This window comes from Aquarana catesbeiana, linkage group LG05 (assembly GCF_042186555.1).
Source record: "Aquarana catesbeiana isolate 2022-GZ linkage group LG05, ASM4218655v1, whole genome shotgun sequence".
Taxonomy (NCBI): Eukaryota; Metazoa; Chordata; class Amphibia; order Anura; family Ranidae; genus Aquarana; species Aquarana catesbeiana.
The window spans coordinates 302,042,618-302,067,742 of NC_133328.1; the positions used below are offsets into that span (position 1 = coordinate 302,042,618).

General features: G+C 41.1%; 1 protein-coding gene across 1 annotated transcript in view; it reads left to right on the top strand.

The window, feature by feature from the left end:
- The window catches only part of LOC141144794 (dynein axonemal heavy chain 5-like), a 454,887-nt gene that overhangs the window by 266,365 nt on the left and 163,397 nt on the right, over positions 1-25,125 (top strand). The window contains exons 57-59 of the mRNA XM_073630823.1: positions 12,911-13,575; positions 14,506-14,786; positions 16,195-16,410. Coding sequence (XP_073486924.1) covers positions 12,911-13,575; positions 14,506-14,786; positions 16,195-16,410 — 1,162 coding nt within the window. The remainder of the gene's footprint in view (positions 1-12,910; positions 13,576-14,505; positions 14,787-16,194; positions 16,411-25,125) is intronic.

Consider the following 25,125-nt stretch of genomic DNA (forward strand, 5'->3'; position numbering starts at 1 on the left):
TGAGTCATCCTGGTGTATAAATGTGTGGGAGATCTCAAATAAAGAGTAGTTCTGATGTACTCCAAGACTGGTGTTGTCTAGTTCTTAGGGTTCCTATAGCCAGATCCATTGGACTCGTGTTCCAGAACTTAGGAAGTGGTATATGACGGAAGCACTCAAGCGGAGTGTGGGACGTTCCGTGACACTAATATTTTAGAGAATATTTTAATGTCTATGTTCAGTAGTGAAATAGGCCTATAATTTCCTGTATGTGAGGGGTCCTTACCGTCTTTGGGAATGACTGTGATATGGGTTTCTAGCATTCCATGTGTAAGTGGGTTTGATGGAGATAGGGATTTAAATGCGTTTGGAAATGGGGTTTGAAGTATATCTGCAAATGTCTTGTAGTAAACAGCCTATAGACCGTCTGGGCTTGGGCTCTTACCGGGTTTAAGTTGTTTAATTGCTTGTTCCCATTCTTCAATGGTGATTGGGACATGGGGACCTCTACTGGTATTTTCTCTGGGGAAAATTGTTCTAGGAAGGCCTTAATGTCGTTGGTTCTCTTAGGGGGGTGTACGGATGAAGGATCTGCTCTTTTTAGGTCATATAGCGAAGAATAATAGTATTCAAATTCTTTCGCTATTTCACTATTTTTTGTGATTGCTTTGCCTGCAGGGGAATGTATTTGATGTACTGTGTTATTGGCTCTCTTTGTGCATAGTGCCTGAGCAAGGAGGTGGCTGCATTTATTTTCCGAACTCATAGAAAAGTTTCTGTGAGAGTGTAAATTTTTTCTTAAGTTTATGACCTAGCTCTTCCTGAATATGTGTACGAACTTCGATAAGTTAATAAGTTAATAAGTTAGAGCTAAATCTCTTTTGTGCAAGGCTTCTAGTTTTTTGAGTTTGGAAAATAAATCTGAAAGTACTTTTTTTTCTCTTTTTTTGTCACCGCTGAGATGGCATTCAATTTACCACTTACTACGCATTTATGAGCTTCCCATTGCGTCAACTTAGAAGTGTCTGGTGTGTCGTTTTCAGCAAAGTAGTTGATTAGACACGTGCGTACCTCTAATTCTTTTGCTTTGTCTGTTAGTATAGATGGGTCTAATAGCCATATATGGGTGTAAGTGGTCTTTTCTGGCAAAACAAGAGTGATTGAGATGGGGTGATTGTCTGATAATGTCATCGGTTCTATAGTTGCTGTAGTTAGTGTTGGGAGGTCTTGTTGCGAGAGAAAGTAATGGTCTAGACGGGAGTATTTGTTGGGGACCGAAAAAAAGGTATAATCCTTGTCTTTTGGATGTAGGGTGCGGTGTTCCAGGTGTTGTGGAATAGTAAGTCCTGAAGGCAGTGCCAAATTTGCTTAATCACCTTGTAGGGTAGATGGGATTTGCCTGAGTAGGTGTCTAATAGAGGATCGAAAGGAATATTGAAGTCCCCCCCAGTATCAGAATTCCTTCTTGGAAGGTAGAAAGAAGGCAGGTGATCTTGCGAAAGAAGGGTATCTGGGAAGAATTGGGGCTGTATATATTTGCCAGTGTGATTGATATATTTCTATATGCGCCCTTGAAAAAAATATACCTACCCTGTTCATCAATGAGGGGGTCAGTAATTTTGATGGGTACATTTTTTGAAAGTAATATAGAGACCCCTTTGGATTTTGATATCGGAGAGGTGGCATGGAAACTGTGGGGAAAGAAGCGATTAGAAAGTTTTGGTGCTGAATTGGGAAGTGAGTCTCCTGAAGGTAAATTACGCCTGCTTTCATTCTCCGCATGTTGTATAGTAGTTGCGAGCATTTCTCTGGGATATTAAGGCTTTTGGTATTGAGGGATAGTAGCTTCAAGGATATTTCGGATGTTTTGGATTTCGGTGGTGACATATTGAGAGTGTGAGAGGATATAGGGGTGGTGGAGTAGTTCTGAGGAAGGGAAGTCAGAGAGGGAGCGGGGGAGTTGGAGGTGAGTGGTGTGTGGGTTCACAGAAGACTCGGGGGGGGGGTGAAGAGGTGGATTTGTATGTGGAGAAGTGTGTAGAACCGGATGTGGGGATGTGATTACACACCCACTTAAATTTTAAGGGGAGATCCGGTTAGAGTCAGCGGTTACTACCAGAGGCCCCTGTGTGAGGGTGTGGTAGGTGTCGTTCGACTAGGGAGACAAGATGTACGTCTCCACAAGGTCAATAAGGTCAAATGTGGTGTTTACTATGAGTATGATCTGGAGCCAGATAGAAGCTCCCTCTCTAGTCTCCTGTAAGAACATGTAGAGGATGGTTGGACATGGGAGGAGGTTCGGTGGAGATTGTGGGGAAGATAAGCAGTCAGTGTGTCGTTTCCATATTGGATATTTGGATTAATGTTAGTGGGTCTGATTAGAGGCACAGTTTGACATAAAAAATGTGTTAGCTAACCTGCTAATCAACAACACAACGAAAGGTTAATACAGCAAGATGGGTTTAAGTGTAACTTGGTAATTTGCAACTATGAGGTGAAGATTTACATGGCAGCAGGCTGAAAAACAAAATCTTAACCATATTAACAAGGGTAGAATTGACAACCTGTTAGGAAAAAGTACGTGGATCTGTGTGTTCCGAGGGGGGCATGCATCTCTCTGGTCCCACAATTTGGAGCAATTCTATCAATCAGACATAGCACATTTGATAATTGTGCTCATGCTCAATTGTAAGGTGGGAAGTGTGTGGAGAGTTGTGACGGTTTAGTTAGGTGAAAATATCCGGTGTACACTTAAGGTGTGGTGGGACTCTTACCTGTGCATGGACCCCTCACAAACCCAGACCATTCAGACACTAGTGGAACACTGAACATTAAAGGATTAAGCATCTCGATCTGTAATGGGAGAAAGAAAACAGGTACAATGGCATGTTGTAAAATTGGTATAACTTTGTGAAGACTTCAGCTTTCAATAGAGCAAGAGGTGGGGGAAGGTGGTGTAAGAAACGTGGGGGGGGGGGGGAATAGAAGGGAAAGGGAAAGGGAAGAGGAAGAGGGGAGGGGAGAAAGAGAGGGGGGGTGGAAGGGAGTACAGGGGTGTCAAGAAGTCTAAGTCACTTTAAAGCTAGTCATTTCCTCTTAAATTTTATAAGAGGGTCAAGTCTTCTGAGTTCTGTGGTGAGTTTGGTGCTCAAGGCCGATCGTCATTCTGTATACCCGGGCAGGACAAGAACATTTGCAGCTTTGGGTATAGAGATGGTTTATAATTGTTGATACAGCTCTTGATCTTTGTCTGGACATGTGGTCAGTTGTTCAGAGGCAAGGTTCAGTAGGTAGGAATTGGGACCAAGGTAAATTAGTGGGATATCTATGGAGCGACGTTGAAGTAAGGCTTTTCCAAAGACCAGTCTAGTTGTTCACGTAGGCGGACAGTCTCTGAGCTGAGTAAGTATGGATCTTGTGTTTCCAATCCATATAATAAGCGTAGTGAGGGTTCAGAGCGTTATGGTTTATAGAGTGTTCCTGAGCAGTCCTGAGCATTTTAGGTGACATCTGTGGGGTCCTTCGGGATAGTCTATCTGTGAATAAGCTCAGAAAGCGTAGGAGGCGGGGGAGTGTGATCTCGGTAGGAGTTTGTGTGTTCACAGCTTTATGAAAGTTGTGAGGCCTTGTTGGGCGCGCTCATTTAGTAGACGTCCGATAGAATGGCATGGGTGTAAGAGGTTCGGGAAAGTCTATGCTGTAGCTGGGGGAAGTCAAAGTATTTGAAGTTCAGATCTCTGTCTCATTTTGAAGCAAAAACAATGACAGTGTTCCATAAGGCTGCGATAGGCAAAAGTCAGTTTAAGAACAAAGGTATTTAACAGGGGGCGAGTTGTATGTTGATGGGGAAAAGAAAACTTTGTGCCACGTATAGGGCATGAAGAAGGCATGGGGATTATGTTATCCACCTGATTAGGTAAGACGTTCCCTGCGGTGAGCTGGTGAGGCTGTTGGGCTGCCGTTAGGAGGGATTTCTGAGGTTTCCGCGTATGTGCAAGGAGGAAGGGGGTGTGGGCGACCGCGTCCCAGGCTGAAATTGCCTGCTTCATCAATACCCTCCATGGATGTGGCTCTGTTAAGGGGAGGCAGGCGGAAATCGCTGTACCAGTCTGGAACATCTACATAGGGAATGTCCAGAGTGTTGCAGAAATGTTCCAAATCTTCTGGTACTTTGAGATTTGCCGTGCAACCCTGGGGAGTCACAGACAAACAGAACGGGAACTTCCAGCGGTACATAATTGATCTGGCTCTTAGTGTCTCCAGTAGACATGTGCACACTGAAATATTTCTTTAGGAATTTCGTTTTCGGCCCAAAAATAAATTTATTTAGTTACTCCCGAAATTCGTTTTTATTTATTTTGTTTTTTGTTAAAAATTGCATTCGTCCTAAAATCCAAATTAATTAAGGTTGAATCTGTCATTGAAGGCTTATGGTGTCTGTCGAATGTTTCGCTCCTTTGTCGAATCTTCGTTGTTCATGTTGAATGTATATAGTTCAAACAGAAAATGGACTGTGATAGTGATCACTGATCAGACAGGTAACAAGATAGGGTATATAGAATCTATATAGAATCTCAATCTATAATATAGAATCTATAATAATAAATCCTTCCCCCCCCCCCCACAACACGTGCAGCCTCTGAGGCTATCACAACACTAGCAACACTAGTATCACTATCAAGTTCACAACGCTAACACAATAGCAGCAGATTATTATGAAAAAGTTAAGTTGAACTGTAGCTTGCTTCACATTTGTTCTGCTGCTGTGCTTATGCTTAATTGCTAAATAATTCAGGTTCTCTGACAAACGGACCAGCTAAGTTTGACTGTCTTCTGAAATGATTCAGTGTGTGTGTCTCTCTCTGCTAGCAAATCGTAAGTGAAAGTAAGTTGGCTGTACGTGTGTACTTAGTTCTAGCTGTTTTACTGCTCCTCCTCTTTGGTTACAATTAGCCAAAAACATTCATCATTATTATTATTTTTATTTTACTTCCCCCACCCAATTCCAGCAGCGATCTTTTCTCTCTATGTCGAATCTTTTCTCTCAATGTAGAATAATCTTGGACTAATAGAGTTAAGGTTAGGCACATTCAACCACAGGTTCGTTGGACACAGATTGTTATTGTTAGCATCATGTCGAATCTCCTATCTATATTGAACTGTTGTCACAACGAAAACGAGAATAAAGCATTTGTTTATGTCGGATCTTTCGTTTTTCGGATTCTGCACTTTCGTTATCGTTTGTTTAACGATAATGAAAATACCTTAAATTCGGACGAAAATGCATTCGGACGAAAACGAATGCACATGTCTAGTCTCCAGCAGAGGCTTTAGTTCTCTCCTGCGCTGTAGTGTGATGTTAGAAAGATCTTGGTAGATTTTAATTTCTGAGCCATGGAAGGAGATTTGGTTACGGCCCCTAGCTTTACAGAGGATTTGTTCTTTTAAGGGGAACTCTGTTAGACAGCTTACCTTGTCTCTGGGGGGGAGGGGTCTGTGTCTCTTCCCCTCTGACGCATTGCTCTGTGGATGCTTTCAAATGTGAGTGGGGTGTCAAGGGGCCTTTCTAGGAGGTTGTTAAAAATGTCAGTCACTGTTTGAGGAAGATGACTGGGATCAATGGATTCTGGAACACCTCTCACGCTCAGGTTATGCCTTCGTCCCCTATTATCTAAATCTTCCATATAGCAAGTAATCTCCCTAAGGTGAATGGCATGCGGTTCTGTGACTTGTTGCACCTGACAGAGGGAGACACCATGGTGGGCCTGAGTCACTTCTATGTCTTCCATCTTCATCCATCCATCCACCCCATCCATACTCAGCCATACTCAGCCGTACCCAGTCATACTCAGCCATACTCAGCCATCCCATCCGTACTCAGCCATCCCATCCATACTCGGCCATCACATCCGTACTCAGCCATGTTAAACCATACCCAGCCATACTCATTCATGCTCAGTCATCCCATCCATACTCAGCCATCCACATTTATGGCTCAACCATGCTCAGCCATCCCAAACCACGGCTCGTCCATCCCCATTTATGCTCATCCATGCCACATCAGTTCTCATCCATGCCACATCCATGCCACTACAGTGTCTCACAAAAGTGTAATAGGTAGTAAAATTAGATTTGAAATGTATGCCCCTAGAACACATGATGGTGCTCCCTGCATGTGTGTGGCTTGGCTGTGTCTCCCAAATGTGGTATCGCCGTACTCATGAGGAGTAGGAGAATCTATTTTGGGGTGTAATTTTTGGTATGTAAATGCTATGTGTTAGAAATATTATATAAATGGACAACTTTGTGTAAAAAAAAAAAATGCGTTTTCATTTTCTTTCTTCATTTTCCAAAAACTTGTAGAAAAAAAATGACACGTTCAAAAGAAACATTATGCCTCATAGATTATACGTTGGGGTGTTTTCTTTCCAAAATGGGGTCTTTTTTGGGGTGTTTCCATTGTCCTGGTGCTCCAGGGCCTTCAAAAGTGTAAGAGGTAGTCAAGAAATTATGTGTAATTTATGCTCCTAGAACGCCTGAAGGTGCTCCCTCAATGTTGGGCCTGTGTATGTGGCCACGCTGTGTAAAAGTCTCACACATGTGGTATTGCTGTACTCAGGAGTAGCAGAATGTATTTTGGTGTGTATTTTGTGGTATGCGTATGCTGTGTGTGAGAAATAACCTGCTAATATGACAATTTTGTGAAAAAAAAAAAAAAAATCTTGATTTTACAAAGAATTGTGGGAAAAAATTACAACTTAAAAAAACTCACCATACCTCTTACTAAATACCTTGGAACGTCTTCTTTCCAAAATGGGGTCATTTGGGGGGTATTTGTACTTTTATGGCGTGTTAGGGTCTCAAGAAATGAGACTGTCAGTACTTCAGGTGTGATCAATTTTCCGAGATTGGCACCATAGCTTGTGGACTCTATAACTTTTACAAAGACCAAATAATATACACCAATTTGGGTTATTTTTTACCAAAGATATGTAGCAGTATAAATTTTGGCAACAATTTATGAAGAAAAATTACTAATTTGCAAAATTTTATAGCAAACAAAGAAAAATTCTTTTTTTTAAAGAATTTTCAGTCTTTTTTCTTTTATAGCACAAAAAATAAAAAACCCAGCAGTGACTAAATACCACCAAAAGAAAGCTCTATTTGTGTAAAAAAAAGGGCAAAAATTTCATATAGGTACAGTGTTGCATGACTGAGTAATTGTCATTCAAAATGTGAGAGCACCGAAAGCTGAAAATTGGTCTGGTTAGGAAGGGGGTTTAAGTGCCCGGTGAGTAAGTGGTTAAGTATGTAAACAATAAAAAAGGGAGGACGGACCATATTGGCCACATAAAGAATGAGGAAGGACATCTGGTTACAAAGGATGGGGAGATGGCGAAGGAATTGAATTTATTCTTCTCCTCAGTCTTCACGAGGGAATTGGGGGGGTTCAGTAACCCAAACTGCAGTGTTCATCCTTATGACACATCACAGGAAGCACCTCCATGGTTAACAGAGGACAGAATTAAAATTAGACTTGGGAAACTTAAAATTAATAAATCACTGGGGCCTGATGGTTTGCATCCGAGGGTACTTAGGGAACTCAGTCAAGTAATTGCCAGACCATTGTTCCTAATTTTTACTGACAGTCTACTGACTGGAATGGTACCAGGTGATTGGAGAAAAGCCAATGTAGCACCAATGTTTAAAAGGGCCCAAAATACATCCCTGGGAATTACAGACCAGTTAGCCTAACATCAATAGTATGCAAGCTCTTGGAGGGGATGATAAGGGACTATATACAAGATTTTAGTAACGAGAACGGTATCATTAGCAGTAATCAGCATGGATTCATGAAGAATCGTTCTTGCCAAATCAATATATTAACCTTCTATTAGGAGGTGAGTTGCCATCTATATAAAGGAAGGCCGTAGATGTGGTGTATCTGGATTTTGCAAAAGCATTTGACACAGTTCCCCATAAACGTTTACTGTACAAAATAAGGTCCGTTGGCATGAACCATAGGTGAGTACATGGATTGAAAACTGGCTACAAGGACGAGTTCAGAGGGTGGTGATAAATGGGGAGTAATCGGAATGGTCAGAGGTGGGTAGTGGGGTCCCCCAGGGTTCTGTGCTGGGACGAATCCTATTTGTTTTGTTCATAAACGACCTGGAGGATGGGTTAAACAGTTCAATCTCTGTATTTGTGGCGATACTAAGTTAGGCAGGGCAATAACTTCTCCACAGGATGTGGAAACCTTGCAAAAAGATCTGAACAAATTAATGGGGTGGGCAACTACATGGCAAATGAGGTTTAATGTAGAAAAATGTAAAATAATGCATTTGGGTGGCAAAAATATGAATGCAATCTATATACTGGGGGGAGAACCTCTGGGGGGGATCTTAAATGGAAAAGGACCTAGGGGTCCTAGTAGATGATAGGTTCAGCAATGGCATGCAATGCCAAGCTGCTGCTAACAAAGCAAACAGAAAATTGGCATGCATTAAAAAGGTGATCAACTCCAGAGATAAAACGATAATTCTCCCGCTCTACAAGACTCTGGTCTGGCCTCACCGTCCAGTTCTGGGCACCAGTCCTCAGGAAAGATGTACTGGAAATAGAACAAGTACAAAGAAGGGCAACTAAGCTAATAAAGGGTCTGGAGGATATTCGTTATGAGAAAAGGTTGCAAGCACTGAACTTATTCTCTCTGGAGAAGAGACGCTTGAGAGGGGATATGTTTTCAATTTATAAATACTGTACTGGTGACCCCACAATAGGGATAAAACTTTTTGGCGGAAGGGAGCTTAACAAAACATGTGGCCACTCATTAAAATTAGAAGAAAAGAGGTTTAACCTTAAACTACGTAGAGGGTTCTTTACTGTAAGAGTGGCAAGGATGTGGAATTCCCTTCCACAGGAGGTGGTCTCAGCGGGGTGCATCAATAGTTTCAAAAACTATTAGATAAGCACCTGAATGACTGCAACATACAGGGATATACAATGTAATACTGACATATAATCACACACATAGGTTGGACTTGATGGACTTGTGTCTTTTTTCAACCTCACCTACTATTGATCTATGTATGTAACTATGTAACTATGTATCCTGTTCCCACTTCCGGGAGCCACGGCTATCGACGTCACCGCTCGGCTCCCACCTCCTCCCCCTGTGAGGAGGTGGGAGCCGTTGTTGCACTTGAAGTTAATTTTATTGCAATTATCTGTAGCGGGGTTTCCACCATCCCTGCTATGTTTTAAAAAAAATGTATGTCTTAATCTCATTTGGATGTGTATTACATGTGCATCACTGGAATTATTGCACTTGAAGTTAATCTGTATGGCAAATATCTATATGAGGGTTTTCCACCATTCCCGGTAATGTGGTAATATGGAAGTGTATTGAAATTTCCATACATTAGAGGGTTCCATCACTATTAAGTTATTGATCAGTAAGTTAGCGCTACACTTTTTTTTTTTTGTGGTGTGGGAACACATAACAGGGCTTAGCAGCAAGCCTTTTACTGACACTTTTTTATTTTACCTCCATTAGTGTATTGTAAGTAGTAGTGTGGTGATTACCTATTATACTAAAGATTGGCATTAATTAATAAACATCAACAGATTTCAGTTGTGCCCCACCGGGCTGGCCCCCAATGGACAATGTGTCTGGCTGCTGAGTTCATCTCCCCATCCCTGCACTCAGTGCACTGATGGGCACTGATTGGCAGCACTGATGGGAATTGATTGGCAGCACTGATAGGCAGCACTCATGGGCACTGATAGGCAGCACTGATAGGCACTAATTGGCACTGAAATCACTGGCAACACTGGCATCACTGATGGGCACTGGTAGGAAGCACTGATTGTGCACTGATTGGCACTGATAGGTGACACTGATTGGCAGCACTGATGGGCACTGATAGGTACCACTGATTGGCACGAATAGGCGCCACTGTTTGGCAGCACTGATGGCCACTGATAGGCTTCACTGGTTGGCAGTACTGACTGGCATCACTGATGGGCACTGATTGGCAGCACTGATAGGCACTGCTTGGTGGCACTTATAGGTGGTACTTATTGGCACTAATTAGCAGAACTGATGGGCAGTACTAATGGGTGGCACTGATAGGCAGCGCTAATAGGCCTTAATTGGCACTGATAGGTGGCACTGATTGGCAGCACTAATGGCACTGATAGACTGCACTGATAGCCAGCATTTAGTGGCACTGATTGGCAGCACTAATGGGCACTAATTGGCAGCACTGATAGGCAGCACTGATATGCACTGATGGGCATTGATAGGCAGCACTGATGGGCACTGATTGGCAGCACAGATGGGCATTGATAGATGACACTGATTGGCACTGATGGGCAACACTGGCACCACTGATGAGCACTGATGGACACTGATAGACAGCACTGATGGGCACTGCTAGGTGGCATTGATTGGAAGCACTGATTGGAAGCACTGATAGTCAGCACTGATTGGCACTGGTAGGTGGCACTGATTGACACTGATAGGCAGCACTGATTGGCACTGATAGGTGGCATTTGTTGTCACTAATAAGCGCCACTTATAGACAGCACAGATGGACACTGATAGGCAGCACTGATTGGCACTAATAGGTGGCACTGATAGGTGGCACTGATTGGAAGCACTGATAGGCAGCACTTTTTGAAACTGATAGGTGGCATTGGTTTGCACTCATAGGCAACACTGATTGGCACTGAAAGGTGGCACTGATAGGCACTGACAGAGAAGAGGGAGGTTTCACATTGAACAGATAGCGAGGCTTGTAAGAGCCACTCAGTATGTGAAACTGTCAGGTAATGTAACTGCTTGCAGAGACCAGCTGTCAAAACTCAGTGGTGATGTCAGGGGGGGCGGGACCAAATAGCTTTCAAACACCAGCCAATAATTGGGCTGTTTAAGAAAGGGGGCGGAGCTACATACAAGGAGTGGCCCCCACTGCTGAGTTTTGACAGCTGGTCTCTGCCAGCAATCACATTACCTGACAGTTTCACACACTGAAAGGCTCTTACAAGCCTCGCTATCTGTTCAATGTGAAACTGTTTCACAGGCAGCGCAGGCTACACACTCCCTGGCAGCATTTCAAAGTAGATCTCGGGAGACAGCCGGCATGCGGCTACACTGACATGCACTGGGTGATTAGGGTGTGCCCAGGCACACCTGGCACACCCCGTGCACACGCCTATGAGTACACATGCAGCCTTAGTAATGCTTCTAGGTTTCACACTGCTTGAAGTATAACTAAAGCCAAAATGTTTGTTTTTAGCTTGGATAGAGAAGGGAATTATTATAACTTCTGTTTTTTTCTTGCCATCTGTGGCATACTGCAGTGCATCAACACACGGAGGGGTTGATTTACAAAAGGCAAAAAGACTGTGCACTTTGCAAAGTGCAGTTGCATTCTGCAAGAGCAGTTGCTCAAGAACTTTGTAATAAGCAGAAGCTCGGATGACTTTCATCAACCAATCATCTGCAAGCAAAAATATATATTTTTTTATTTTCCTTATGTGTGATTGGGTATTCTTTGCAAAGTGAAGCTTTACCTCATTTACTAAGCTCTGAAGCAACTGCACTTGCAGAGTGCAATTGTACTTTGCAAAGTGCACAGTCTATTGGCCTTAAGTAAATCAACCCCCCAAAGTCTATTCAAACCAGTGGGTGGGTGTTATGGTGTGCATTATGCATATGCCCTGCAGTGCATTTTTACAAAACATCACAGTGTTTGTTTTTTTACTTTTATTCAACTCTATACACAGCAGACAGTTGGGACATTTGTTGCTCATTGTAAAGCGCTGTGACAAAATGTATGCCAGCTAATGCAATGTAAGCTTAAAGTGGATGTAAATCTGATTCTTGAAATTTGAGCTGGGTACATATATCTGCTTTGTTTTGTTATCTCTCTTCAAAGTACTATGTCCCGTAGCTTTCTCCTGCTCCGTTCTTTTGTTATCAGCCTGATAACTCCTGACAAGTTCTCCATCACATATGATAAAAGCAGCCGGAGTTTTGTGTTGGGGAGGATGCTATAAATAGATTAGCACAGAGTTGAACGATTCAGCAAACATAGCTAAAAGTCTCTACCTATGAGAAGAGGATGTGTGTGCCCTTCCTCCAATTAGCTGTCTTGGCTGTATGCCCAGGCTTCACTACAGTGCTAACCAGGAAGAGAAAATCTCCTAACATGATGTGTACTTTATAAACAGTATATAAAGCTGAAGACAGCAGATATACATGTAAAACTTATGTAGTGAGATTTGTTTCATCCCTATGTATGATTTGAGGCTGTTCACTTCACTGGGTATATGTGAGGGTTTACATCCACTTTAATCTATACAGCATTCATGTAATCCTTACTTCTAGTTGTATGCCTCTACCTTCCTTCTGACCTTCTCTAGGTAATCGCATTGAATGTACTGGCTTACTCTCCAGGCATTAAACAACACCTGGAATTAGTGAAACTCTACTGAACTCTGTATCTTACTCATGTACTGAACTTTTGAAAGGCATGTTATACCTTAGCATTACATTTGGTATCTCTTACATATACTACCTTTGTACTTATGTCTAGCATGCTGTATGACTTCTGTTTTCTGTTCTCTTCTTTCTGCTTAAATAAAGACTTAACGTGATTCTAAAGGTTTTCATTTTTTTTCTAAACACCATATATGTGTTTAATTTCTGCATGATACTGTATGCTAAAATGTACTAGTAACTTGGAAGCATAAATTACATTAAACAAGTAGGATACATTAATCAATAGTAAGTCAATATTACTTGGCAAAGTGTATGTCTTGACCTTACCTATGTGCCTGTTTACCACCAAAAAAACATGCTTTAAATGTATACATTCATAACAGATTGACTTTTATAACAGTATGTCATCTTTTATAGAACTTACGGAACAAATAATCTTCTGGATGACCTAAAGCTGTTGTATCGTACAGCTGGGCAAAAAGGAAAAGGAATAACTTTCATATTTACAGACAACGAGATTAAGGACGAATCATTTCTAGAGTACATGAATAATGTGCTGGCCTCGGGAGAAGTGTCCAACCTGTTTGCAAGGGATGAGATTGATGAAATCACACAAGATTTAATTCCCGTTATGAAGAAAGAATACCCACGGCGGGCACCCACTGCTGAGAACCTTTATGATTACTTCCTCTCTCGTGTTCGCAGTAACTTGCATGTGGTGCTTTGCTTCTCTCCAGTTGGGGAAAAATTCAGAACCAGAGCTCTGAAATTCCCTGGTCTTATTTCTGGGTGTACCATGGACTGGTTCCAAAGGTGGCCACGAGATGCTTTGGTTGCTGTTGCCCATCACTTTTTGGCCTCTTACAAAATAGAATGTACAGAAGAAGTGAAGCATAGTGTTGTGAACACAATGGGTACATTTCAGGACATTGTGGCAGAAAAATGTGTGGAATATTTTGAAAGGTACAGACGGCAGACATATGTCACCCCAAAATCTTATCTGTCTTTCATCAGTGGCTATAAAGCAATATATGGGGAAAAATACGAAAATGTAGGAAATCTGTCCAACCGCATGAAGACAGGTATGTTTGATGCACATCATGTTAATAGGATTTAAATCAATGCAGCTTGTATTTTTTTCACTTAATATAGTCATTTATAATATATTAAACATATGATTTTCTCCTCTCTAAAATATTACCAAAAGCTAAAGTTATTTATAGGATTGTTACATTCAGAAATTTGATTTTTTTTAAAAAAAATACTGTATCAGATGTTTCATGTTTTATGGAGAGGCCACATGCCTCTCCATAATGGGAGGGGGCATTGAGGGTAGAAATGTTTTGTGGTAGTGGAGGGTAGGGATGTCCCACCATTGGTTTTAGTGGAAGCAGGAATATCTATTAGATTGGTATAATTGGTAATAAAATTTGCCATTTACATTTTTGTCAGTGGTGTGGTGGTGTATTTAGAGGTGGGGGGGAGTAAAATGTTGGCAACCACTAAATTTTACCACGCCTAAAGTTCTTCTATAATAAGGTGTGGATTGTATTAAAAGTAAAATGTAGGTGCAGGGGCCTCTCTGGTAATATGGCCTCTTCTAAGGCACATTTCTACATTACTGAACAATCTTTAAATGAATGTCAATACGGGCCACTTTGTGGTATTAGGCATTTTGTACCCTTTGGAAACTGGGCAGAGCACTGCAATAGTGTGTCTTTCTGACTACCAACCTACCATATGCATTGTTTTTAAGTGTGCTAAATTTGTACCAGAAATGCTTTTGAAAAAAAGAATCTGCAGTGTCAGCTACATATAGATACAATTGAACTATACATTCTTGAAAGCCAAACACATAGTTTCCCAGGACAGTATGTTGGCAGTATCCACCTATCCACTATAAGCCCTGTTGGGTGCCCCAACAGGACTTATAGTTTTGACAGGTCTTGAATTGAGACAGATTGATGGTATGTTCTTTAATTTTCTGTTTTTCGTTTTTTTTTGTTTTAAAGGTCTGGCAAAATTAATGGAAGCTGAAGTTTCTGTTAATCAGTTGTCAAAAGAACTAGCAGTTAAGGAAAAAGATTTGGCTGTTGCCTCTAAGAAAGCAGATGAAGTCTTGCAGGAAGTGACTCTCAAAGCTCAAGCTGCTGAAAAGGTAAAGATGCAGGTTCAAAAGGTGAAAGACAAAGCACAAGCCATTGTGGATGAAATCGCCATTGCTAAAGCATCCGCTGAAGAGAAACTGGAAGTGGCCAGGCCAGCCCTTGAAGAGGCCGAAGCAGCTTTGCAGGTAACAATTACCGGAAAAGCATATCATTGCCCAGTTCTTTGCCAACCTATACTGCATTTTCTGTGTTCACATTCTGGGTTTCAGTAAATGTGATAAACATTTACTAAGGGTGTATTATTCTGATGCATGTTTTGAATTGCAGTGATTGGTTCACCTTCAGTGAACGCTTGGTGTACTGTATATACTTGAGTATAAGTCGACCCGAGTATAAGTCGAGGCCCCTAATTTACCAAAAAAAACTGGGAAAAACTTATTGACCCCAGTATAAGACGAGGGTGAGAAATGCAGCAGCTACTGTAAGTGGAAAAAGAGGGTCAACAATGCCCATCTGCAGCTGCATGCCTCCCTGTGTCCTGTGCAGCCTACATGTGTCCCTGTGTCCTGTACATGTGCATGTGTCCTGTGTCCCTGTGTCCTGTACATGTGCATGTGTCCTGTGTCCCTGTGTCCTGTACATGTGCATGTGTCCTGTGTCCCTGTGTCCTGTGTCCTGTACATGTGCATGTGCATGTGTCCTGTGTCCCTCTGCAGCCTACCTGTGTCCTGTGCAACCTCCGTGTGGCGATCTCCATCCTCCCTGTGGCGATCTCCATCCTCCGATCAGCGTGTGATAATACCAGCCGGCAGCCATTCCACTGTTCAAAAGCCGTGCCTCCTCCTCGTCTGTGATAGGCAGAACACTCAGCAGTCAGCGGTCAACCTATCATGGACATTATCTCATTCTCATACCATGGACGAGGATGAGAGAATATCCGTGATAGGCTGTACACTGACTGCTGGGAAATGGAGTGTTCAGCCTATCACAGACGAGGAGGAGGCGCGGCTTTTGAAAGCTGGAATAGCCTCCGAACTGTATTATCACACGCTGGCCGCCGTCTGCCTGCATGACACGCTGATCATGTAGGCAGACGGCGGTGACTCGAGTATAAGTCGAGGGGGGCACTTTCAGCCTAAAAAAAAAGGCTGAAAATCTCGACTTATACTCGAGTATGTACGGTATGTCACATTCACTGCTTTAGAAACATACCCATAAGGGTGGCTTCACACTGCCTTAGCTGTGCTTTCCCATAGACTTCAATTACATCCCGTGGTTTTGGTGCACTTTCTGTACACGGAACAAAACCGCAGGACATAATTGTCTATGTGAAAGCACAGCTAAATCGCATGAAAATCATATGTAATCCTAATATTTTTTGTATTTTATATTAGACTTCTGATTGCCTACAATTTGCTTAAAATATATATTTCATTTTATTGCACAGATCAATTAAAAATAATTTTTAGTAATAAGGGCAATGCTTTTCATTAAAGTAACAATTGACATGTTTATATAACTGTCCCTTCTAGAAGATTCCTGTGTTTTTTGTAGACATGCATTCTTTAAGGAAAAAAATCTTGTGTTTTTCAGACTATTAAGCCTGGTGACATATCAACAGTTCGAAAACTGGGTAGACCTCCTCATTTAATTATGAGAATCATGGACTGTGTTTTGTTGTTGTTCCAAAGAAAGATTGATACAGTGACACCTGATCCAGAGCGAAATTGTGTGAAACCATCCTGGGCAGAAGCCTTGAAACTAATGAACAATTCAGGTTTTCTTAACTCTTTGCTGGAGTTCCGCAAGGTAAATACTTAGCAGTTTCAGACAGATAAGCTTTGTTTTTATACATGGTGTCAGAAATAAACCTTCAGAGGTGCAAAATGTGTTCCATAAAATGGACTAGAATTAAATTGCCTGTGGCTGCTTTTTCTAAGTTAAATAGTGCATAAAGAGACCAAAATTGAGAGACATTTGCCTTTTAAAAATATATTATGTGCATACCCTAGCTAGTAAACAAAATTGTTATTGAGAAAAGAACTAATGTGAAGGGAATGGTAACAGGTTTTGTTTTCTGGTTTCTTTTTATACACCACACCTCTATCCAGTCCAAAATACATGAAACGGAAAAATATTAAGACTTACCTAGATACAAATATCTTTCATCTGTTTGGACAAGCCACCCAAAGCCCTATTGATATAGATTGTATTATATGTATTGTGATGCATTTGCAACAAGTATTTACAAGCCTTGGTCAATGGCTGTTAACTATATCTTCTCCAAATCCAAAATTCAAAAAAAGTGTTGAAATTAATGCTTACCCTAACGCTACAAAAACAAACAAAAAACAAACCACAGGTTATCCTGCAGGTCCACTTGACGTTCACAAATACATTGTTTCATAAATTCCCCACTCAAAAGGAAACAAGCTGTAACTATAAATCTCTAATCCCAAAGGAAAAGTCATTGTATTAAAATGAAATTTACAGTGATGGCAAATATATATATATATATATAATATCTAGTTTAAAATTGTGCATACTGTCATACTCTAACTTCTGAGTGGCTCTATAGAGTGCCCTCTAATTGTAGGAATCAAACCTTCGAGATGGAAGAATTGTGTGATGTTTAGAGTCTTGTGTAAGTGTTAAAACTACATTTTCTAGAAAAGTAAGTAACTGTTCTAGTTAGAGCAGCTTTAATAACACATTATAATCAGAATAGTCATTGGTGGAAATACAAGTAATAACCAATTCAGCTACCAATGATCATTCGAGAGTGGGTGATGTGATTACTGGTTGTAGCTCACTACTGATTTTAGAATATTTTGAGCAGTTAAAAATCTTGTAAAAATGTAATGGATTAGAAATATGAAATAAATAATAAGTCTAATAAAATAAAGTGATCATTACCTTAAAACCTATTCACTAAAGGTATATAAATACAGTATTTAGCAAGTACATACTAATAATAGATGATTTATTCAATGAAAATAGACTAACATATTCAAATTTAGGATAATTGTATTAATCTATAAATCAAAAAGGGGTTCACACATTGATTTTGTAAGGTGCAGATATATTTACAGTATAGACGTTGCAGTACAATTATTACATTGATAAGAAGCAAATTATAGCTTCAGGGTATACAATATAGTGGTAAACTTTACATGACAAACTAGAAACCCCCTTTGGACATATGTTGAGTCTAATAAGCATCTCTCTCTTACTACACCAAGGTACTGCCTACTAGAAATAATAAATAATAATAAAAAAATTATTATAAAATATCTTTGGTACAAGGCACTTCACACACTATTGTGCTGAAACTGGCCTGTTTCTGCTTACAAAGCTGTGCCAACAGAAATTTAACCTTCATCTGCTTAAAAGAAAGAATAGTTTTTATCTTTACGTGATACGTATAATTAAATATAGACTGACAAATTAACTCATACTGTACATAATGCATATGTGTACTATTGAAACCTCTACAGTTATAGATACACAGACCAATCATGTCATCTGCTTGATTTGTCAAAGCAGAAGTGCATGCATCAAACTGATGCCTAAGGCTGCTATTTCAGAAACAGTGATTAGATAATCAGGTCATTGGAAATATTGAATTGCATAACAGTATGTAATTAGGAAGAAAGTGTGTTCATAGATTGTCATATAGGAAATAGCTCTTCAGGTACTGAAGGTCAACTGTACTGTACTGTTTGTCATAATGACATCCTCTGCTACTATATACATGGTATTTCTGTTTCATACAATAGCAAATAATGAGTTCTATACATCATGTCTTATAGAGCCTAGCTTATAATACCTTTATGTTATAGTTGTTCTGACTGTTTGTGTTTTTCTTAGTACCACCAGAGATGTAAAATCAGTTAAATCCTGTCCACAGAAAGTAGTATATTTAATTCTGGGGAAGTAACATATAAGGGTTTTTCAACACATAAACTCTTTAACATATTTTTTATAGGCTCTACTACTTTACCCTTATGCAGTGCCATAGTGTGGCCTGTGGGCATTCTGCCAGCAATACAGCACAGTATATAGGCAAATCTAGCCAATTGCCCTTTGCCAATATGTGCAAGTTATGAGCACCCGCTCAACCTTAAACATACCCACAGTGAATGGGTAAATCTGCCCTCTCTGTAATGTGGTAAGTATATAATATATGGTAATTTTAGCATCCTAACTGCTGTATCGACATCCCTAAGGATATACAGTAGCTCACAAAAGTGAGTACACCCTCACATTTTTCTAAATATTTTATTATATCTTTTCATGTGACAACACTGAAGAAATTACACTTTGCTACAATGTAAAGTAGTGAGCAATACAGCTTGTATAACAGTGTAAATTTGCTGTCCCCCCAAAATAACTCAACACAGCTATTAATGTCTAAACCGCTGGCAACAAAAGCGAGTATACCCCTACGTGAAAATGTCCAAATTGGGCCCAATTAGCTGTTTTCCCTCCCAATGTCATGTGATTCATTAGTGTTACAAGGTCTCAGGTGTAAATGAGGAGCAGGTGTGGTAAATTTGGTGTTATCACTCTCACGCTCTCATATTGGTCACTGAAAGTTGAACATGGCACCTCATGGCAAAGAACTCTTTGAGGATCTGAAAAAAAAAATGTTGCTCTACATAAAGATGGCCTAGGCTATAAGAAGGTTTCTGAGACCCTGAAACTGAGCTGCAGCTTGGTGGCAAAGACCATACAGCGGTTTAACAGCTCAGCGTCATATCCAGAGGTTGTCTTTGGGAAATAGACATATGAGTGCTGTCAGCATTGCTGCAGGAATTGAAGGGGTGGGGGGTCAGCCTGTCAGTGCTCAGACCATATGCCACACACTGCATCAAATTGGTCTGCATGGCTGTCATCCCAGAAGGAAGCCTTTTCTAAAGATGATGCACAAAAAAGCTCGCAACAGTTTGTTGATGACAATCAGACTAAGGACATGGATTACTGGAACCATTTCCTGTGGTCTGATAACACCAAGATAAACTTATTTGGTTTAGATGATGTCAAGCGTGTGTGGTGGCAACCAGTTGAGGAGTACAAAGACAAGTGTGTCTTGTCTACAGTCAAGCATGGTGGTGGGAGTGTTATGGTCTGGGGCTGCATGAGTGCTGCCGGCACTGGGGAGCTACAGTTCATTGAGGGAACCATAAATGCCAATGCCAATACTGTGACATACTGAAGCAGAGCATGATCCCCTCCCTTCAGAGACTAGGCCACAGGTCAGTATTCCAACATAACGACCCCAAACACACCTCCAAGACGACCACTGCCTTGCTAAAAAAGGTAAAGGTGATGGACTGGCCAAGCATGTCTCCAGACCTAAACCCTATTGTGCATCTGTGAGACATCCTCAAATGGAAGGTGGAAGAGGGCAAGATCTCTAACATCCACCAGCTCCGTGATGTCGTCATGGAGGAGTGGAAGAGGACTCCAGTGGCAACCTGTGAAGCTCTGGTGAACTCCATGCCCAAGAGGGTTTTTAAGGCAGTGCTGAAAAATAATGGTGGCCACACAAAATATTGACACTTTGGGCCTAATTTGGACATTTTCACTTAGGGGTGTACTCACTTTTGTTGCCAGCGGTATAGAGTTATTTTGAGGGGACAGCAAATTTACACTGTTATACAAGCTGTACACTCACTAATTTACATTGTAGCAAGGTGTAATCTCTTCAGTGTTGTCACATGAAAAGATATAATAAAATATTTACAAAATGTGAGGGGTGTACTCACTTTTGTGAGATACTGTAAGTATGAAAATAAAAATATTGTATATGACAATGCTAAAACACTAACATAAAACCTTATTGCAAAATAAATAAGTGATAAATACATCTCTGTGCTTAAACTTCCCAAATATAAATTGTATAGATATTAAAGCTAAAGTAAAGTACAGTAAAGCTCTCTTTGCGGAAAATGCACTCCATGCTTTGATGATGTGCAGATAAGACATTAGGGGTCTAATAGACCTCTAATGTGTCACAACAAAATTATAGTAAATAGAGGACTTTGTCCTATGTGATATATAAATAAAAGATTTAGTGAAGAAATAAAAAAAGAGTTACGCAAAAGAACTTAGAACCTCACCAAAAAAAATGTTGAGCCCACCCACCCCCACAAATGACATAAACACACTTAGGTGTAACTGTGTATGAAAACGATACATGTGTTACATATCACAGCCAGCCCTTTATTCTCTGTTTACTCAGAGCAAGCTCATCTTTTATATTCTACAAAAAACTTTGGTAATGTGTTATATTTGTGTGCCCTAAAATGAAAACTGGTATAATTTTTATCTGAAAATTTGCGCTTGATCAACTATTGCTCAAATATGGTGTGATAAAAAAATGGATCTACCATTGTTTAATTCACCAGGGTCTCTACTTTCAAAAAATATATACCGTTTGTGAGTTTTAACTGATTTTACAAATAAGTGTTTAACCACTTCCTGCCTGGCCTATAGCAGATTGACGGCCGGGCGGTGGTTTAGTTATCCTGACTGGGCATCATATGACGTCCAGCAGGATAACATGCTGCCGCGTGCGGGGGCGCGCATTGCGGCGATCAGTGGAGTGGTGTGTCAGTCTGACACACCGCTCCACCGATCTTGGTAAAGAACCTCCGGCGGAAAGCTGAAAATTGGCTTGGGCAGGAAGGTGCCTAAGTGCCTGGTATTGAAGTGGTTAAATGAGCACAAAACAAAAAAAGAATGCAAAAACGGTTCTGGCAACAAAAGTGTTAAATAAATAAGAAGGTCTTTATATGAAACTTGTAGATATAGTGCGGTCAGTATAGGAACTACTACTCCAAAGGTCTCAGGCTAACACTTAAATAACTAGATAAGAAAAGGATAAAGAAGACCATCGTGGCACCAAACAAAAACCATTAAAATCCCTCACACGGCATAAGGGCCCGCCCAGCAGTAAAGTATGTCAGTTTAATATCCCCCAGGCTGTAAAAGAGAACATTACTAACTCTATGTGTGTGTGGGCAACCACCCGTAATGATGTCACATTGGAGGGGCTACAGCACCCAATTTTAGGTAGAGATTGAGCTGACATACCTTAGTGCTGGGCAGGTACGTATGCTGTCTGTGTACAGTAGGTGATTTTAATGGCTTCTGTTTTAACTATTAAAAATTGGTTGCACTGTCATGGTCTCCTTCTTCCTGTCCTGTCCATTTATATGCGTGTTAGCCTGAGACCCTTTTTCACACCTAATGTTTGTGCACTTTATATGTTAGACAATTTATGGACACTTTATGAATTGTCTACATTGAGAAAGAGTTGTACCCCTTTTGGGAATTTTATTTGGACATTTTTTTTCACTTTTTGTCTATGCACCTATGTTTGGGGATCTTTAGCACAGAATTATTTATCACTTATCTACTTTGCACTAAGGTTTTATTGTTAGTTTTTAGCAGTGTATTATATTTATCTATTCATAAAATACAGTATAAAAAGGAAAAAAGATATACAGCGCTGTGTAAATTAAAGGTAAAAATAGCAGCCAACACAGCTATAGACCAAAAGCAATATGTGTGAATGTAAAAAGCGTAGCGCAAAAAAACCATATGAGTAATTTGTTACATATAACCATTTAGAGTGCTGGTAACATCAAGTGCAAAAGAAATATCTCAAAAAGCTAGAAATACAAATATATACTATATCTGAGATATGTACATAAATATTGTATTTGTAACATCAAATATCAATAGTGCAAAAGGTATCTCAATGTGCCAGAAATACAAATATATACTATATCTGAAATATGTACATAAGGAAAACATGCTGTATATAACCACAGTATACGTTTTCAAACAAATATAAAAACGTGAATAGAATACCACAGTGAAAAAAGGGTAAGTGTAAATACAGTGCCAAAAACGACAAATCCAGTGATCAAACACTAAACATCTTAAAAGGTAAAGTCCAGAGTGTAGCTGATAAATATGTTATAAGTAACGAGGTCCATTGGTGGAGGAATGATCAAAAAAACCCTGGAACGGACATTCATCAAATGCCAATACTCCAAAGGAACCAATATAGTGAAAGAGCCACCACCAATGAACAAAGGGAAGCTTACCAGATGTCGATGACTTGGAGAGGCTTATACCACCCAAGTCATAAAAGCTTTTTGATCAGCTGGCTTGAAGGGTACGACTGGCTGGGCAGGTACAACGAATCCTAGGAATGGATCTACAGCTTACCACGACTGCTGTCAGACATCCACTTAAAAGTAATAATCCAGTGGGAGTCAGAGACTCAATGTTCATGAACCATGCGGAAAATAAATGGAGAAACTCGCATAGTGTAATAACATTTGTCAAGGGGTTTATTAAAATAGGAGTGTAAACTCACATGTTAAAAGATCATCACAAGCTTCATATGATACAAAAACAGGAGCGGTGAATGAAACTGGGTCCACCCGATGTGTTTTAGCAAAAAAGCCCCAGATGATGGAGCTCAGATATAGTATATATTTGCATTTCTAGCTTTTTGAGATAGTTTTTTGCACTTGATGTTACCAACACTCTAAATGGTTATATATAAAATACAGTATAATGAGTCTTCAACAATTTTTACAAAAAACAATTGAAGGTAGTGGGAGAATGTGTGATACATCCACACAATGCTATAACCATTGTCACAGACCTAGCCAGAACAGAGGCTGTTGGAGAGGACTGTATGCAAGCCTGTTGCCCACCGATTATGGGCCCTAGCATTTGGGGGAATGGTGCTCTCTGTGAGCTGTATGCCTGGGGACCCTGGGGTTGGTGTTACTTTGTATTCAGCTCCATGTCCCCCCAAAACACACAGACTCTGGAACCCGTTATATGCCATATTAGAATGATAAGACTGAATTATACTGTTGGGACACATCCTGTGAGGAGATGCTAATGTCATCATCTCCACTCACCTGTCTGATGTCAGCTATAATGGGTTTAATGTAAATAAGTTTAGTCTAGGATCTAAAGGTATTCAACTCATTGTTGTTTGTTCTAATTAACCCTGTGTTGATGTTTATGGTAATGTGTGTTAATTGAATGAGCTGATCACATTGTTCTCTATACAATGTAGGAGACGGGACGACTCCTATTGGAGCTCATGTTAATTATATTCCTGTGTGAAGCTCGGTGACCACAAGTCTGGGCGAAAGGTCATGTCTCAGCCACCTAGGCTGTATAAAGGATGAGATAATTAGCTCATGTTAATTAGGTTAGCTTTGAGTCAGCCTGGTGTATAAATGTGTGTGATATCTCAAATAAAAAACAGTTCTGATGTACTCCAAGGCTGGTGTTGTCTAGTTCCTTGGGGTTCCTATGGCCAGATCCATTGGAGTCGTGTTCCAGAACTTAGGAAGCGGTATATGACGGAAGCACTCAAGCGGAGTGTGGGGCGTTCCGTGACATTGGTGGCAAGCAGCGGGAAAGCTTCCTACAGTCTGGGACATCCAAACTTCCATCTGGATCCAAGGTCCAGATAGCAGGAGAGGAGAGGTACAGATACCAGCCGCCATGGATGAGGAATTCAGAAGGAGGTTGCGAGAGATGCAGATACAGCACAGAGGACCAGTATCGGAGCAGGTCCTGCTGGGATGGTGTGATTCTATTCGCTGCAAACTCTGGAAGGAAGCGCTAGCCCGTGAGCAGCGACACCAGGGAAAAGTTCTCCCCTCCATCGAGGAAAGGTACTGGTCGCAGTACGGACTGCGGGTGCGGTTTTTGGGAGAAAAACCACACAAGAAGCAGACAGCTGAATTAAGCAGGCTGGTCTGGGCAGAGATAAAGCTGGATGAGAGCTACAGAGCCCTCCGGTGGCATGTATCCCAAGCATGTCCCTGGATAGCGGATGACAGCCCAACGGAAGGCTTAAGCTACGGCGGCTTGGGACTGTTGTTTGTGAAGCTGACAGGGGACCCTAACTTTGGGAGTGATTTGGAGCGGCGGGTGGACGAGATCATGGATTTCAGAGAAGGGCTACTGAACATTTCGGAAGTGCACTGGGCACAGGAAGATTTGGAGTTTCTGGCCATTCAGGAATGGGAGCTAGAGATCGCCTACAGACGGCTGCTAGACATTGCTCAGTGCCAGGGCTGGGCTCCCTTTGCCTGGGACTATCAGGAAATACCAGCTGAAGATCTGGTAACTGAACAGAGGGTCCAAGACCTCTGTCCCACACTTTTACCAATTCCAGAGACTGGGGATTTAATAGACGTTTCTGTAGAGGAGGAACCACCTGGCAAACCCCCAGCAGAAGTGCTGGCAACCGGACAGAGGGTCCAAGACCTCTGCCCCACACCTGCAGCAATTGTGGAGGCTCAGGCTGAGAAGATGGCAATCACTTCCCAGCAGCAGATACAGGGGGAGAAGGGAGAGGAGGTGTGTGTTGTCCCTCCCCAACAGTTGGCCAGGGTGGAGGAAGTGGGCTTTCCTCCCCAGCAAAGATCCGTGTACCTGGGAGACAGTACCATCGACATGTCGTCC